This window comes from Megachile rotundata, chromosome 8 (genome assembly GCF_050947335.1).
Source record: "Megachile rotundata isolate GNS110a chromosome 8, iyMegRotu1, whole genome shotgun sequence".
In the NCBI taxonomy this organism is placed as follows: Eukaryota; Metazoa; Arthropoda; class Insecta; order Hymenoptera; family Megachilidae; genus Megachile; species Megachile rotundata.
In genome coordinates, this window is record NC_134990.1 from 14040400 (window position 1) to 14054903 (window position 14504).

General features: G+C 38.3%; 5 protein-coding genes across 9 annotated transcripts; 2 read left to right on the forward strand and 3 right to left on the reverse strand.

Annotated features, from left to right (window-relative positions):
• Positions 1 to 662: 662 nt before the first annotated feature.
• On the forward strand, positions 663 to 10434 carry LOC100879949 (uncharacterized). 3 transcript variants are annotated; one of them, XR_013039199.1, is made up of 5 exons: positions 663 to 1277; positions 1398 to 4479; positions 4538 to 4613; positions 4689 to 7566; positions 7640 to 10434. XR_013039199.1 is itself a non-coding variant. In XM_076534999.1 (5 exons), the coding sequence occupies exons 1-4, from the start codon at positions 1229 to 1231 to the stop codon at positions 5019 to 5021; spliced, it is 3540 nt and encodes a 1179-aa protein (XP_076391114.1). In that variant the 5' UTR covers positions 664 to 1228; the 3' UTR covers positions 5022 to 5058; positions 5560 to 10434. The 3 variants fall into 3 exon arrangements, 2 of the variants coding, with proteins under 2 accessions (XP_012144692.1, XP_076391114.1); XM_076534999.1 differs by having other exon boundaries at positions 664 to 1277; positions 4689 to 5058; positions 5560 to 10434; XM_012289302.2 differs by having other exon boundaries at positions 4689 to 10434.
• Metrn (meteorin) lies at positions 5985 to 7956 on the reverse strand. The gene is made up of 3 exons (XM_003699778.3): positions 7820 to 7956; positions 6544 to 7219; positions 5985 to 6346 (listed from the first exon to the last, which is right to left on the reverse strand). Exons 1-3 carry the CDS (start codon positions 7948 to 7950, stop codon positions 6131 to 6133), a joined length of 1023 nt encoding a protein of 340 aa, XP_003699826.2. The 5' UTR covers positions 7951 to 7956; the 3' UTR covers positions 5985 to 6130.
• On the reverse strand, positions 8615 to 9758 carry LOC105662973 (EF-hand calcium-binding domain-containing protein 10). Of its 2 annotated transcripts, none has more exons than XM_012289281.2 (4): positions 9625 to 9758; positions 9338 to 9525; positions 9117 to 9281; positions 8615 to 9012 (listed from the first exon to the last, which is right to left on the reverse strand). In XM_012289281.2, exons 1-4 carry the CDS (start codon positions 9706 to 9708, stop codon positions 8958 to 8960), a joined length of 492 nt encoding a protein of 163 aa, XP_012144671.2. In that variant the 5' UTR covers positions 9709 to 9758; the 3' UTR covers positions 8615 to 8957. The 2 variants fall into 2 exon arrangements, with proteins under 2 accessions (XP_012144671.2, XP_012144663.2); XM_012289273.2 differs by having other exon boundaries at positions 9619 to 9758.
• A 91-nt stretch (positions 10435 to 10525) lies between the features above and the next one.
• Positions 10526 to 13787, forward strand: Rpn5 (regulatory particle non-ATPase 5). Of its 2 annotated transcripts, XM_003699756.3 has the most exons (8): positions 10526 to 10687; positions 10770 to 11006; positions 11085 to 11189; positions 11262 to 11443; positions 11530 to 11754; positions 11854 to 12010; positions 12099 to 12392; positions 13581 to 13787. In XM_003699756.3, exons 1-7 carry the CDS (start codon positions 10526 to 10528, stop codon positions 12387 to 12389), a joined length of 1359 nt encoding a protein of 452 aa, XP_003699804.2. In that variant the 3' UTR covers positions 12390 to 12392; positions 13581 to 13787. The 2 variants fall into 2 exon arrangements, with proteins under 2 accessions (XP_003699804.2, XP_012144650.2); XM_012289260.2 differs by lacking the exon at positions 13581 to 13787 and having other exon boundaries at positions 12099 to 12624.
• Positions 13101 to 14403, reverse strand: LOC100880177 (uncharacterized). Its single transcript, XM_003699757.3, has 3 exons — positions 14071 to 14403; positions 13569 to 13719; positions 13101 to 13483 (listed from the first exon to the last, which is right to left on the reverse strand). Exons 1-3 carry the CDS (start codon positions 14401 to 14403, stop codon positions 13410 to 13412), a joined length of 558 nt encoding a protein of 185 aa, XP_003699805.1. The 3' UTR covers positions 13101 to 13409.
• Positions 14404 to 14504: the final 101 nt, after the last annotated feature.

Sequence of the window (14504 nt, forward strand, 5' to 3'; positions counted from 1 at the left end):
CCTACTCAAGTGCAAGCTGGCTTTCCTAGAGTGAATGGCGATTAGAGAAAAAAAGTCCCTGCATTCATTACATGAGTAATACCTAATCTACACTGAACTATATGCAATACAATCTTTCTAAATAAATACTCAGTTGTAAAAGCAAGCTTGTAGAAACACTTTCTGATAAGAAATTAACTATAGGCTGTTAATGAATTCTAAATGTTTCATTTTTAAATGTTTTTAAAAATTTATATTTACGCGCGAACTTTCGAAAAATAGTACCACTAATGCCATCTAGTGGTCAAACGTGAAACTATCGAAGTCTAAAATTGCGATTTTCCGTAAAATAAAGCATTTTTACGCTTTATTTATGCTCGCAAATTGTTCTACGATGACAATAAAATTAGGGAAATGATTTCAGAATAAATTCAAGACTTAATATGCGAAAAATAAAAAGAATTTATTTCGTGGACTTCAAAATGCTTAGTCATCTAGCGGTAGAAAATGGAAACTGCCAGAATTAAATTTGAAATGTCGTACCTTAAAAAATTGAGTTTTTCAACATATTATACAGTTGTATACTTTAAAAAGTAATATTACATAGTTTTAAAATGTTTTATACGAATATTAAGATGTATTAAATAGTTTTATATGTATTAGAATGTCCTATCTTGTATTTCAATTTCGCGGGCAAGGTTAGCATTTGAATATAGTGATAATCACTGTTGCCATATTAAATGCTGCAACTTCAGAATCCGGAAATATATGGATGACCTTGTATACAAAGTTTAAGGCGCTTTGTATTGGTGAACAAACACATTGATGACATCTATGAAACACATAGGAACAGGGCTTAGGATATTACTACTAATTTGATAGTTTTGATTAAATATTACATTATAGTCTTTATAACCTTACGCTTAGAGTTTGTAAAAGATATACGTATTTAAGAAATTGGACATAAAATTTGACGCATAATATCTTAATAAGTCTTGTTGTGTTTCATCGTGTGTGGTTAAACACGCATGAAAAGACAACCTGAAGATTACGCGTCGATAAAAGACGCGGACATGTCATCGTTGTCGATTGTTGTTGATCATTATTGACGATCATGGTGGTTTCGTGTAATTTCAACGCAATATCGCGCGTTGATCGTATACATATACAAAATAACCAAAATTCGTTGTTTTAATTATTCCATAATGTTCGCGTATTGATCGATCATCGAAATAAACATTTTGTAATCATGAACACGAAGCACAGTCCGAGAAAAGTGACGTTGGCCATGATAAAAGGTGAGAAAAATTAAATCAATAAACGAACATATGTAAAATGTATCTGTGATCACGACGCAACATGTATGTACATTGTATACACGATTGATGTGTATATTTTATTGTTTCTGCCTCGAACAGGTAAACCCATTACGACCTCTGTTCCTGTGATTCATTATCATGCCAGCGACGATGAATTGGAAGAAATATATCCGAGTTCTGAGGAGGAGAAGAGATTGACTCCAGAATTTGACCCAACTGATACGAAAGTAACCTCAATTTCGCCGAAATGCATCGAAAAGAGGTCTGTAAACGAATCAGATATTTCGGAAAATAATCCTGATACACGATCTGTCGGTACAGAGAATGTATTACCGGAAGGTACTCCACCGTCTTTAGACCCATGGAAAGTATTCTCAGATATAAAAGGAAAAATAACAAAAACGTTTGAGGAGAAATTGTCCGAAATAAAGAGCGACAAAAAGAAACGGCGTCACTCTAAAGCAGAAAGTTCAAGTATTAGCGATTTAGAGGATCACGGATGCATTACTCCTAGCGAAAAAAATGTCGAAGGTAAACGAGTGAACGACGAGACATCAAGCGCGGCGACAACAACGACAACGACGACAACAATGACGACGATAATCAGCCGTCATCAAAGAGGTAACCCGGTTAGATACGTAGGTTTCTCCGACGTAAAGACTGGTTTAAAAGACAAAAGTTTACAAGACGACAGCGTAGAGAGTGGCATTGAAGCTTCTGAATTTGCTCAAACCGTTAATGAAGATGTTGTTTCCTGCCCAGAAGATGATCGTCCAGCGGCGAAAACGTCTAACGAGGATAACTATGCTAGCTTGCAACATCGTTCGTGCATGCGTTTGACCGCATTTCCAAAACGGATAGATTTGAAAACATCGTTTTTACACTCTATTCAACAGTTATTCTTTGGAACAACGTATAAGTCTGTTGCCATTTTCATTGCCATTTTTTCTATTTGTTACATAGCTCCTTTACCAGAATATTTACTTGGATTTATAATGGGTACCTTCACGACAGTTACCTTTTACAGCATATTAACGAAGCTCAAAAGACTATTGACAACCTTGCCAGAGGAGAAGTTTGTCCCCAGTTCGATGATACCTGTTCTAGAAATCCCAGCGGCAGAAGAACATTCCGTGATCGAGAGGTTCCAAGGCTGGTTAAATGAACTGCCCTATAATTATGAACCAAACGATTATCACGTTGCACGTACAAAGTCAGTTTTTTTTAGATTGGAAGGAAACATTTTGCGTATCATGGAAACCAGAATGAAAATACCAAAGAAGGCTGTCTGGGACGAGCCGAAACATAAACTAAAATTTGTCAGAAGAAGGGTTTACAACCTGACCGGGGCAAGGATAGAACTTGTTCCTTACGGACTCGCCAGAAGAAGAAGGTGGAGTAAAAAGTATCCTATTTGTATAACTATTAAAAAGAGTGCCCTAATTTGTAACGTAACTCTGAAAAATTCAATCAACGACGATCGTTCGATCAACGACTATTATAAGGGAAGTTCGAAAGGGCGAATGAGATACAGAGCCAATAAAAAGAAATGCGTAGCGAATTGGAGAGAAGAAAGGCTGGACGACGAAACTCGTTTCGTCGACGCAGATGGGGATGATAACGGCGACGAGTCGATGACGAAACAAAGAAAGAAAGAAGATGAGAAAGGTGTGGAGGATGACGACGACGATTCGTGTTACGATTACGATACGAATAATGATGACGTCGACGACGAACACGTGGAATACGAGGAGTGCTTTTTGAATAATGGAGGAGTAACGGAGTACAGGGTTGAGGAGGACAGAAGAACGAAGGGTAAAAGTTACAAAAAGGAGCAGCAATGGGAAATTGACAGAATACGAAGGAACGTGCGCAGAAGTTACCTGAAAGATAAAAGAAAAAAGAAAATTGGCAAAAAATCGAATGTGGAAAAGAGACCTGAAACGAAGAAGGATGACAAAGAGCAAGACGAGAAGGAAGAGGAAAAGAACGAAGAGGGTGAAAAGGAAGATAAGAACGAGGATATCGAGATGGTGATCAAAAAGAAAGGGGATGTAGACGATGAGGACGAGGAGGAGGAAGAAGAAGAAGACATGGAGGAGGACTACGAAGAGTTGAATCTGGAAGATGAAGAACTGGATGACGATGTAGACGACTATTACGACCTTGACGAGGATGACGATGACTACGATGACGAAGACGACGACGACGACGACGATGATGTAGACGAGGATGAACAGCAACCGGACGAGAACGTGAAGGACGAAAGCATCGGTAAGGCAGACGAAAAGAATAGCAAGGAGACAGACACAGGCGACAATGATAACGATGACATCGACGTGGAAAAAGAGACCGGAAAAAAAGACGAAAAAGAGTCGAACTTGAAAAGCACTTTAAAAAAATTAAAAAAGAAATCGAAGCAGAAGAACGAATTGAAGATATTTGTTTTCGCCAGAGCTGACCGTGAAAAAGAGGATTGGTACAGACGTTTGGTTTCAGCCGCGTCACGACGCTCTAAGAAACGAGATTCATTGTCGTTCACCATGAACTCATCGTCCACGAATACTTCGTTAGCGACGCAGAGAAACGTCATCGCGGAGTCCAAGAGTTCGGGTAACTCGCACGAGAAAAGTGTTCCCGATCTTAACTATAACGCTTACATGGGAAAATATTTGGACACCGATTCGGGCAAGCTGGAGAACGCGTGCTCCACCGACACACTTTGGTTCAATTGTTTGGTAGCTCGCATACTGTTCGATATACACAAATGTCCAGAAACTATAAATCTTATACAGGATAAGATACAGCGGAAATTGTCTAGCATAAAATTACCGTATTTCATGGAGTGCCTTTTAGTTTCGGAGGTAACGATAGGGCAAGGGTCGCCCGTCGTTCGCAACGTAACGAAACCGATAATCAACGAACGAGGTCTTTGGCTCGACTTCGACGTGACATACCAAGGATCCCTGACCATGACGGTCGAAACGAAACTGAACCTGATGAAGTTGACGAGGGCCGGATCGGTTCCGAGTAACAGCAACGTAATAATTTCTTCGGAGAAACACGAATCGATGGCGAGGTCAGCGATTTTTGACAGCGACTTAGAGGACACTCCAGAAACGTCTACGGAGGACGAAGATGCTTCGAGAGCACAGTTATACAACACGGCCAAAGAAGCAACGTAAGCGATAACAAAGTGTCTGCTACGATTCCGTTTCTAAGCCGATTTTTCTTTGCAGCGGTATACAACAGTCATCTGGGAAAAAGTTTCTCAGCATGGTCGACAGGATAGCTGCGAACAAATATTTTCAACATGTGAGTTTACTCTTTTTGCTACTTTTATTATCATGGTTATTCGATACTCGTTTTACCATATTTTTCAATTGACAGGCGACGGAATTGTCTTACGTTCGAAGGGCGATGGAAGGAGTTTCGAACACGGAAATTCGTCTGATGGTTACCGTTTCAAGTATAGAAGGTTGTCTGTCGGTAAACGTTCCACCGGCGCCGTCCGATCGTTTATGGTACGGTTTCAAACCCGTGCCGAAAGTAACTCTTACCGTAAAACCCGCGGTTGGCGAAAGAACGGTTAACATCGTTTACGTTACCAAGTGGATAGAAGCCAAGTTACTCAGGGAATTTGAGAAGCTCGTCGTTTTACCGAACATGGACGATCTCATAATGCCGTTGTGTCCTAATTATCCTTATACGACGATGCGGTAGTCGTTTGCGAGCAAACGGTAAGGCGAGGTAAAGTAAGGTAAGAATATCGAGTGTCTTGTTTTTTCTAATCACGATCTCGCAACGTAGATTCGGCCTGTGAACGACGAATACCGCTGTGAAACATGTTTGTTACATAAAAATACAACGTAACTATATTTAATTGTGGTACACTCGGGTGCAATTATTCTTAGCTATAAGCTTTTTCTAATTTTATTAACTTCTAAATTTCCACTCTCCCACTTTTCCTAAATTACCACTTCTCCAGTTTCCAAATCGCTAATTGCTAAATTTTTCTATTTGTAAAATTATAAACTTCAGAAGTAAGATTTGCACCCTAGCGTAACTCCGATATCGTCACAAGGGTGGTGTTCGTTGAACGAGAACGTCGGTGTACGTATTTGGATAGCACTTTTTTTTAAATCGTTTGATCTTTGATCATTTTCTTGGGACCATATGCCGCGTTGTTCATTAGAACGTTTGTTGCGGATCGTTTACGTTTGCATTTACGTTCGGATCATGCGTTATGCTTTCTGCCTAGGCCCGTTCTCGCCGACGCGACACCGGGGTATGGACATCGAAAATCGATCTAGTCGACTTCGGCAGTAAAATCACGCATTTATTCGGATCGTAAGTGTTTCTCGCGAAATGTAACTAACCGAAACTGTACGTTGGTTTGTGCGTGTATCGTTTGTTCAAGACGTTATATAATTGTAAATTACGTTTGTACGCTGTGATTACGTGTATGTAACGCGTATATGTTGCATATTTTAAAGGTCGAATTAGAGATTGTAACGCGAGCGGATCCTTTATCTTATATGCAAGTCCTATATAAAAAATCATGCAAGCTACTCGTGTGCGTAATTACTGTAATCCCTTTACCCGGAATAATTTACAAGGAACGTTGAGGACGAAAGGACAGCACAGAGTATTCGGTACAGGAGTCGATCAGCGATCAAACATGTACTCGTTGCTGAACAGATGTATTTGTTGCGATAAAATTTCTACAAAACAATATCACAGTTCGGAGATCGATAATTCGCGTGGTAGAAAATAGAAAAATATTAAGTATTTACAAATATCTGGTTGGAAATGTGTGGCTAGCGAATTGGCTAACTTCGAAGAACACAGGGCGCCGTATCCAGTTCGTGGACTGCTTTTACCCAAGTCTCGAGCCTCGGTGCGCAGACGAGAACAAGATCACCAAGTCGCCGTTTGGCCATTATCACGAATTCTCCCTGACCGTGGCGCGCGTCGCAGGCAGTAGGTACCCTTACGCGGACCTTTTCTCGATCGTACGATTCCGCCACATCCACGTCGTTACTTCCCTGTTCGAAAACAACGAGATCATTTATACCGATTGCGAACAACAAGTACAACGAGCAATGTAATGATAGAAGTCGTATTGCGTTATCTAGAATTTAATATGTAAAGAAACACTGGTCTGCCAATGTAGCTAGATATTATCTTTCGGTGAATGGTGAGTGGTGAGAGTAAACGGAGTAGGAGTAAATTTGAATGGTACCTCGTTCTCCTCGATTCGACGCAACATCTTGGTCACTCCAAGGACGAGTTCGGCAGCTTCCAAACTTGGTTGTTTCTCGACAGCGCTCACCGTACCTCTGGCTACCAAGTCGCTTTGGCAATAAGCTTTAGCCAGTTCATCCATGGAGCATGGTCGACAATCCTCCTCCTCCTCGTCGCTGAACAACCGCGATCTCCCGTCCTCCCGATCGTCCACGTAACGCAACTCCAGATCGTATTGCAATTTTGCATCCTGACGACGTTCACCCGACGCACCCGTTTCCTCCGCCTCTATGTAAAGCGCCGCGGGTTGCTTTTTCGCGCGGAAGCATCTGTGCGAAGCTTCGTGCTTGCCGTCTCTCGGAGAATACACCGGTCGAAGCTTTCCATGGGTCTCCAAGTATACTCTTATCGGTCCTGACACCTTGGTGCACGTACGGAATCCGGACAATCGAAAAACACCGTCGTTGCTGATCGAATTAGTGTCGATGCTACTGTTTCTCTTCGCTTCGTATTTGCTTCTTTTGCCAATGAATTCGTAGTGGACTTTCGAAACGAATCCGGTCGATACGGGGGGCGATAAAACCACCCGTAAGGCCCCGCGTGGATAACGCCAAAATACGGTTCCCCTCGAGCATCGCAAATACACAGGTCGGACACCTCGGCCACCACCTCCGCTGCAATACAATCAGTAAAGAATCAGTACAGATATTTAGCTATCCTTTGTAACACGTATATTTTATTCGCATTTTCGCGCCTTTAATCTTGTACGTATTTTATCCTTGAACGAAATCGAGTTATCAAAAATTTTTTTTTTTATTAATGGCTGCTGTTGCTGTGGACAATCACGATTGACCACGTAACCGTTCCTCCGCTTCGTTTCACCCGTATACGTTCATATGCATACCAGGCTTGCCCCTTATTCTTTCTTAGAAAGGAAAGAGACGGTAAATCGAATGCTAGCTCGCGCGTTCCTTCTCGCCTTTGCTCGTAGACTGACTGGACGTGGAAAACCGGTTTTAAGGTAAGTCGTGCGACTGGTTTCGTGTTTAATAATGGTACACGTTTTCGTTCCCCGTTATCAAACTACGTTATAGATACACGAATCGGGAATAAAGAAAGAAAGAGAGTGAAATACAGTTTTGTCTACCAACTATTCCCGAGTAAATCGAACTAATCACGCAGACTTATAACTCGTTTAATAGCGAGGTAAAAATAGAATGATCTCAGGAAAAGTTGTTCTAAATATCTCGATTGACTAAATAAAGAATACTAACCTTCCGATCCAGTCGCACTGGTCTGCAATGGTTTGAAGAGCAACGTGTTCGTAGGTTGGGGCCGATGACACGATGCTAATAAGCAGCAACGAAAATAGCAAAAGCAACGAACGAGCGTCGAAAGTGAGCATTCTTTCTCCTTGATTACGAATCGCTTCGCTTCGACTAAATTTCGACGGCGCACATTTCAATTTCCGTGCGTTTTATCATCGAATCCTTCGATGGTTTTTGGTCCAGTGATCAGATTTTCAAGTTCATTCGTTCCGATCGGAAGGCATTCTCGTACTCGTAATCGTTAGTTCTTCAACGTTACAGGAGAAACGTTCGATAAAACGGTTTATTAAACAAGAGATAAAGATGAAGATATTTAAATCGGTGACAGAGTTCACATTTAGTCTTTGCTTTTTCGGTTCTAACCTTCCGTTTTAACGCGATACCATCGTTATTGCCATTTCTGGTTTCTCAAAACCATCACCATCGTTAACGAGACACGGTCCAAGATGAACGTTCGTTAAAAATGTTCGACAGATTATGGACAACTTTGTTGCGCACTTCACTCTCGCGAAATGCTTGCTCTCGTTTCTGCACTGAACCTTTCAGTCGCGCGATCGTACGATCGTTTATGCGCAGCTAACCACGTCGAATATACCCGAAGAATCATGCTTACCGTGCGACGAACGCGTGAAAATCTGCTCGCTTTCTACCGAATGATCGTCTGCGACCGATCGTACGAACTCTGACACGCAACTGGTACATACGCGATTATTTTCTAGTACGCTATGCAATTCCGTTCCATTTCATTCCGTTCCGTTCCGTTGTTCGCTTTCTACCTTCCCCGTTATTCTTTTCACACCGATGCTGGTTACTCGTTTGCTCCGACTCAACTCGTTTGTCTTCTCGCTTTCATCTTTCTTCTCTCTTTCCTCTCCCCACCAACTGCCATTATCATTTCTCCCTTTTGTCCGCTCTTTGTTTCCTTCCATTGCTACGTCTTTCAGGATGATAAAAATATGCATTCTGGTTCGTGGGTGTTGCGACCGAACGTTTATGAATATTGCAGAATGAAAACGATAATAAATTAGTGTACTCTCCTACTGTACCATTTCCTGTTTTTCCATTTGATCTTCCTAAACTATTTTTACGAATGTTGAACAGTTGTGATAGTTACAAATTCTTTTTCCAAGCAACTTAACCTGAAAGTCGAACGTTCTTTTTGTATGAATTTTGACAACCTTCGATGTAAATATGGTTTCATAAAAAAATCAGAAGAGTAAAGAGGAAGAAAGGAAACGCTTACGCCTCCGCAAAAAATGTTTCTCGATCTACGTATCCTGGTATACGTTCAGCGGGACAGGCGTTGTAACATGATATACCCAACGTTTTCATTGCAATTTTATAACGATCGAGCGATATAAGATCCGAGGTACCAGGATTAACATTTTGGAATACCGCTTCGATATGACTAATGTAGAAAATGGACTTTAATTTGATATTCAAGTAAATATAATATCCGTATACCTCTTCATCCAAAATAGTCGTGGATGTTTATTTCCTGATCTGAATAATATACAATCGTCGAGTAGTTGATGCAAGTATTCGATAGGATCTGTCGGTCGGTTAACAATCAAATGACCAAGAAGAAACCGGAATAAATCGAAAATTTTTCTTTCCTGTAGATAGTTTCGAGTTGCGGATAACGTACTTCCCTGTAATTACATATCTCATAATTTATACTCGTTGAAATAAACTTGATAAACGTATCGGAGTAATGGTTTCGCAACGAGTGGTAAAAGTGATACATTTACTTCCGTAACGGGCTGCTGAAATTCGGTTTTACGTTCCAATTTTTTAACTTCATCGCACATGCAACTCCTTACACTATTATCCATTTTTTTCCTCTTCTTTTGTTTATAATATACTTATTTATTCTTGTAATATTATAATTATAATTTGGATACTTTCGTCTTATAATTAAATACAATCTAGAAAAGAAAGTAACCGGAAAGACAAAAACTAGAATGTTCTCGAAAAATATGTGCAATAGTAAATACTGATTTTGTTTTTAAAAGTCTTATTTTCATTGTCATTTACGCCTTGAAAGTGAAGAAACTTACATACTATCATGAGTAACAGTTTTCAGTCTCGTATTCACGAGCTGAAATGTATATATGTTGCAATTAAATTTCCAGTTCGATGTAGGTGTTAATTTTGTAACATTCAAGTAGAATTTTACGTGTGCGCTAAATGAACGTAAAGAATCGTGCTGCTCTCTGTAGACTGTTATAAGAACTACGAAATAGAAAACGGCAAGTTCAGGTTTCTTCATAGTATGAACTTAGTAGCATTTTCATTTTCATCGCTTGGTTCTGCTGAGTACTGCTTGATCCTACTGTTTTCAGTGTATTTAGTTGGTGCATGACAATCGTTTTTCGATCATGTGTATACCATAGAGAGCATTACATTCTTACAGGTTTCAGAATAACAATTTACACGTAAAAAAACGTACTTCTGAGTGAAAGGTGATTGCTCGCTCCTTTTAATTCAATCTAACGATTTATCGGAGGTTGAAAGTTACATACTTTGTATCTTATAAATATTTCAAACGAGTTAAATCGGTAAGTTATCAACATATTTCACGTGTGACTTTGCATGATTCATATTTACTGTTGTCTCATTTGATATTTTTGAACAGAAAAAATATACACCATGCCTGAAAGTACCATAGATTCTGGTAAAATCGTGAAAATGGACGTGGATTATAGCGACAATTGCGATACCAAAATCCCAGAATGTAAAAAACTGGCACGAGAAGGAAAGTTACATGATGCTTTAGATCAGTTGCTCACTTTAGAAAAATTAGCAAGAACGGTAAAGCTTCGTCATAATATTCTACTTGATTTTGTACAAGTTTCTCTCTATGTCAAGATAGTTCATTTTATGCATATTTTAGAGCACGGATGTGTCATCTACATCACGAATTCTTGTAGCGATTGTTGAGATTTGTTTAGAAGCAAAAAATTGGTCAGCATTGAATGAACATATAGTCTTGCTATCCAAAAGACGTTCTCAGTTAAAACAAGCTGTTACCAAGATGGTTCAAGAATGTTGTACTTATGTGGATAAGATGCCTGATAAGGAAACAAAAATTAAATTGATAGAAACTTTGCGCGCAGTTACAGAAGGAAAGGTAATCTTTCTCTACTAATATTTTAAAGTTATTGTCTTAAATATGTTTTGAGAAATTCATATAATTGCCTGGTTTCAGATATATGTTGAAGTCGAAAGAGCTAGGCTTACTCATCGTTTAGCAAAAATCAAAGAGGAGGATGGAGATATATCAGGTGCTGCTGCAGTTATGTTAGAATTACAAGTATGTGTTTTAAAAGAAGATGCGGATGTATCAAAAATTCATAATAATTATATTACTTTATATCTCTTATAGGTTGAAACATACGGTAGTATGTCGCGTTTGGAAAAAGCGTCTCTTATCTTGGAACAGTTGCGACTATGTTTGGCAAAGAAAGATTTTATGCGTACTCAAATAATTGCTAAGAAAATAAATGTTAAATTCTTCAACGACGAGAATGATGAAGAAACGCAGACCCTGAAACTAAAATATTACGAGTAAGTGAACTATCTCGGAGTATCTGGGTTTGAGTGAACTTTTAAAAATGTTACACAATTGATTATAAAGATTCGTTTATTTCCAGTCTAATGATGGAATTAGCACGGCACGAAGGCTGGCACTTGGAATTGTGTAGGCATAACCGTGCCGTGTTAGAAACTCCAGCCGTTAAAGATGATCCGAAAAAGAGGCACACTGCTCTTTCCCGAGCTGTCCTTTATCTCGTACTTGCACCGCACGAACCGGAACAAGCTGATTTAACACACAGACTACTTTCGGATAAACTTCTGGATGAAATACCAACATACAAGTACTATACATTCACTTTTTCAAAAATCCAGAACAGTTAGTTTTTATTTTCTACGTCAACGAGTATATATACGTACGTATATATATTGATACTTTCTAGGGAGCTGTTACGCCTATTTGTAAATCCAGAATTGATCAAATGGTCCGGTCTTTGTGAAATTTACGAGAGAGAGTTAAGGGCAACCGAAGTTTTTACTGCTTCGACCGAAGAAGGTTGTAAACGATGGACCGATCTTCGAAATCGTGTCGTGGAACATGTAAGTTTATTAACGAAATCTAACATTTTCTTCTTTTTATCATTAGATTATCGTTGGATCTCGGCTTTGTTTTCGTTTGATTTTACAGAATATCAGAATTATGGCTAAATATTACACGAAAATCACTTTAACTCGAATGGCCGAGTTACTGGACTTACCGGTTGAAGAGACAGAAGCGTGTCTTTGCACTTTGGTAGAAACTGGCGTAATTAATGCTCGAACGGATCGTCCGGCTGGTGTAGTTCGTTTCACAGGAACACAGGAACCGGCTGCTCTGTTGGATGCCTGGGCCGCTTCGTTATCAAAATTAATGAGTCTTGTAAATCATACGACGCATCTTATACATCAAGAAGAAATGTTGGCTGTTGCTCAATCCTGAGAGGTAAATTTCACTTTCCCGTTTTCTTTATTCCTCCTTCTATATCGCTTGTTTTTTCTATAATCCTTACGCATTAGAAACAGTGCATTTTGTACATTAACAAACTGTACGTGTTATTTTCGTTGGACGAAGGAATTGTGTAAAAATATCTGTCTCCTCGTTGTTTTTAATGCGTGTACTAAAAACAGAATAAACGGTGTACGAGACATGTAGTGTCTTTTCTTAAAAAAGAAAACTTTTCTGTTTTTTTATTCACCTTACCAATTAATAATAGTTACAGTTAATGGTCCTGTACATTTTGCCAGTAATAAGATTTAACGCTCGTTCTTATCCTGTTAATCGTTATTATCGTACGATACGTTTCATAAATTGCTGTATATTAATGTGATGTATCGTGTTTCATTTAGAATACGAATAAAACGTTTGTAGGATAAAAACTTCAGAAATGCAGTGCTGCATTCTTATCATATAATTATGAAAGGTTTTAACGTTAATTACATTTAATCATCAGTATCAACTATCAAATATTATTAACGTCAACTATCGATAGTAAATATCGTAGCACGATTCAAACTATTCGTTCATTTTGATTGGTTAAATATGATTCAGTTAAATAACACATTATATAAAAATATTTATATGTACAATCCATCGTTCTTACGAAAATATCTAAGCCTTAATTACGAATTAACCGGCATTAAATACTCGAAATGAAATTATCGTAAGTTTTATTTTACACGTTTTCGTAATTAAATGATTTCGAGTATATCGGTCATCCAATCGATATTTTAACTAAGTACGAATGTGCTGATTTTATAACGATTTACCCTTATTTGTTTTTCAATGCGCCACGCGATGGAGAAAATCCTCCTTTATGCGTTAGTTTTGTGTTTATGGTAAAAAAGAAACTTATTCAATGTAAATAGAAATAAGAGGATATAAATGAGTCCTTCTTAAGGCAGAAGGACAAGTTGTGATTGTTTGTAGCCATCGATCTATTGATCGAAGAAAGTATCCATTTCAAGGTTTGTGCCTGATATTTTGGGCAGTAGCAATACCATTACAGGAGACAGATCCACAATTTGTTTTGGCGTCTAAAATGAAAATAAAAATGTTTATTGTATATCCATTATATCTTGAAATGTAATAATAGATTGTAACAAATAAAAGAGTATTTACTATTTTCTATAGTCTTATGTACAAGAGCTATTGCTTCTTCGTAAGAAGGCGGAGGTAATTCGTTGGATGTTTCATGGGCAATCACTTCATACGAAGGTGGATTTGAAGATATTGTACCAATGTGCTGCATATTACGAGTACCTGCTAATTCCTGAAAATATAAAACACTGAAACTATATGTATTGTAAAAATGAATGAATTATTTTTATTTTAGTTTGACACTGTATCTCAATACTTTTAATATCCGTATTATTATGTGTGATTTAAATTATACATATATTTATCGTTGGTTAATCTAACCTTTCATGTCTAAACGTGAATACAATACGTACATAAATACGATTTTAGAAAATCAATCTTTTTACAAATTTAAATGCTGTATGATTGGTAATTATAGAATCGTTGCAAAAAGTGTAAAGTTAATGTCGTTGAAAAGAAATGGCCGATAAATAAATATTTAACTTACCGGAACAGAAGCAAATTATATACACATAATACTTACTCTAAACAATTGTCGTCGATGAAAAATTAGTTGTATAACCGATTTTCTTCGAAGATAAAGCATACACTTGACAGCGACCATTAATCCAGAACAGATGAATATTGGACCGATAAACCACATGTGACCAAGTTTCAAATATATGTATCCCTCTGCGATATCATTCAAGGAGAAAATAGTGATAGCTGCACCAATAGTAAATAGAATGACGCTCAAGGCAAGATAACTATAACTGGTACAATCGCAAATGTCGAAAGTATTTGCCGATTCTTCATATTGTTCTTCGATACGATGTAATCTGTTCGATAAGAACGAACTTTCGAAAACCGTGGCCATATTTCTTTGACGGTAACCGATACAAAATATAAAAGACTGAAATTGGTTCAGTAGAAGCAATCCATAATAAACTACTATCTATGCCCTATGGTCTGCTATGG

Excerpts from the sequence above, each read along its gene's own strand:
- LOC100879949 (XM_012289302.2), top strand. The coding sequence starts at position 1,229 with ATGAACACGAAGCACAGTCCGAGAAAAGTGACGTTGGCCATGATAAAA. Across the intron at positions 1,278-1,397 it reads GACGTTGGCCATGATAAAAG|GTAAACCCATTACGACCTCT; the intron begins GTGAGAAAAATT and ends TGCCTCGAACAG. Across the intron at positions 4,480-4,537 it reads AACACGGCCAAAGAAGCAAC|CGGTATACAACAGTCATCTG; the intron begins GTAAGCGATAAC and ends TTTTCTTTGCAG.
- Metrn (XM_003699778.3), bottom strand. The coding sequence starts at position 7,950 with ATGCTCACTTTCGACGCTCGTTCGTTGCTTTTGCTATTTTCGTTGCTG. Across the intron at positions 7,220-7,819 it reads CAGTGCGACTGGATCGGAAG|CGGAGGTGGTGGCCGAGGTG; the intron begins GTTAGTATTCTT and ends ATTGTATTGCAG. Across the intron at positions 6,347-6,543 it reads GTCGAATCGAGGAGAACGAG|GGAAGTAACGACGTGGATGT; the intron begins GTACCATTCAAA and ends GTTTTCGAACAG.
- LOC105662973 (XM_012289273.2), bottom strand. The coding sequence starts at position 9,708 with ATGGATAATAGTGTAAGGAGTTGCATGTGCGATGAAGTTAAAAAATTG. Across the intron at positions 9,282-9,337 it reads CGACTATTTTGGATGAAGAG|TCATATCGAAGCGGTATTCC; the intron begins GTATACGGATAT and ends TTTCTACATTAG. Across the intron at positions 9,013-9,116 it reads GAAACATTTTTTGCGGAGGC|GTTAAGTTGCTTGGAAAAAG; the intron begins GTAAGCGTTTCC and ends TTCGACTTTCAG.
- Rpn5 (XM_003699756.3), top strand. The coding sequence starts at position 10,526 with ATGCCTGAAAGTACCATAGATTCTGGTAAAATCGTGAAAATGGACGTG. Across the intron at positions 11,444-11,529 it reads CTGAAACTAAAATATTACGA|TCTAATGATGGAATTAGCAC; the intron begins GTAAGTGAACTA and ends GTTTATTTCCAG. Across the intron at positions 11,755-11,853 it reads GATGAAATACCAACATACAA|GGAGCTGTTACGCCTATTTG; the intron begins GTACTATACATT and ends GATACTTTCTAG.
- LOC100880177 (XM_003699757.3), bottom strand. The coding sequence starts at position 14,403 with ATGGCCACGGTTTTCGAAAGTTCGTTCTTATCGAACAGATTACATCGT. Across the intron at positions 13,720-14,070 it reads ATCGACGACAATTGTTTAGA|GAATTAGCAGGTACTCGTAA; the intron begins GTAAGTATTATG and ends TTATATTTTCAG. Across the intron at positions 13,484-13,568 it reads ACATAAGACTATAGAAAATA|ACGCCAAAACAAATTGTGGA; the intron begins GTAAATACTCTT and ends TTTTCATTTTAG.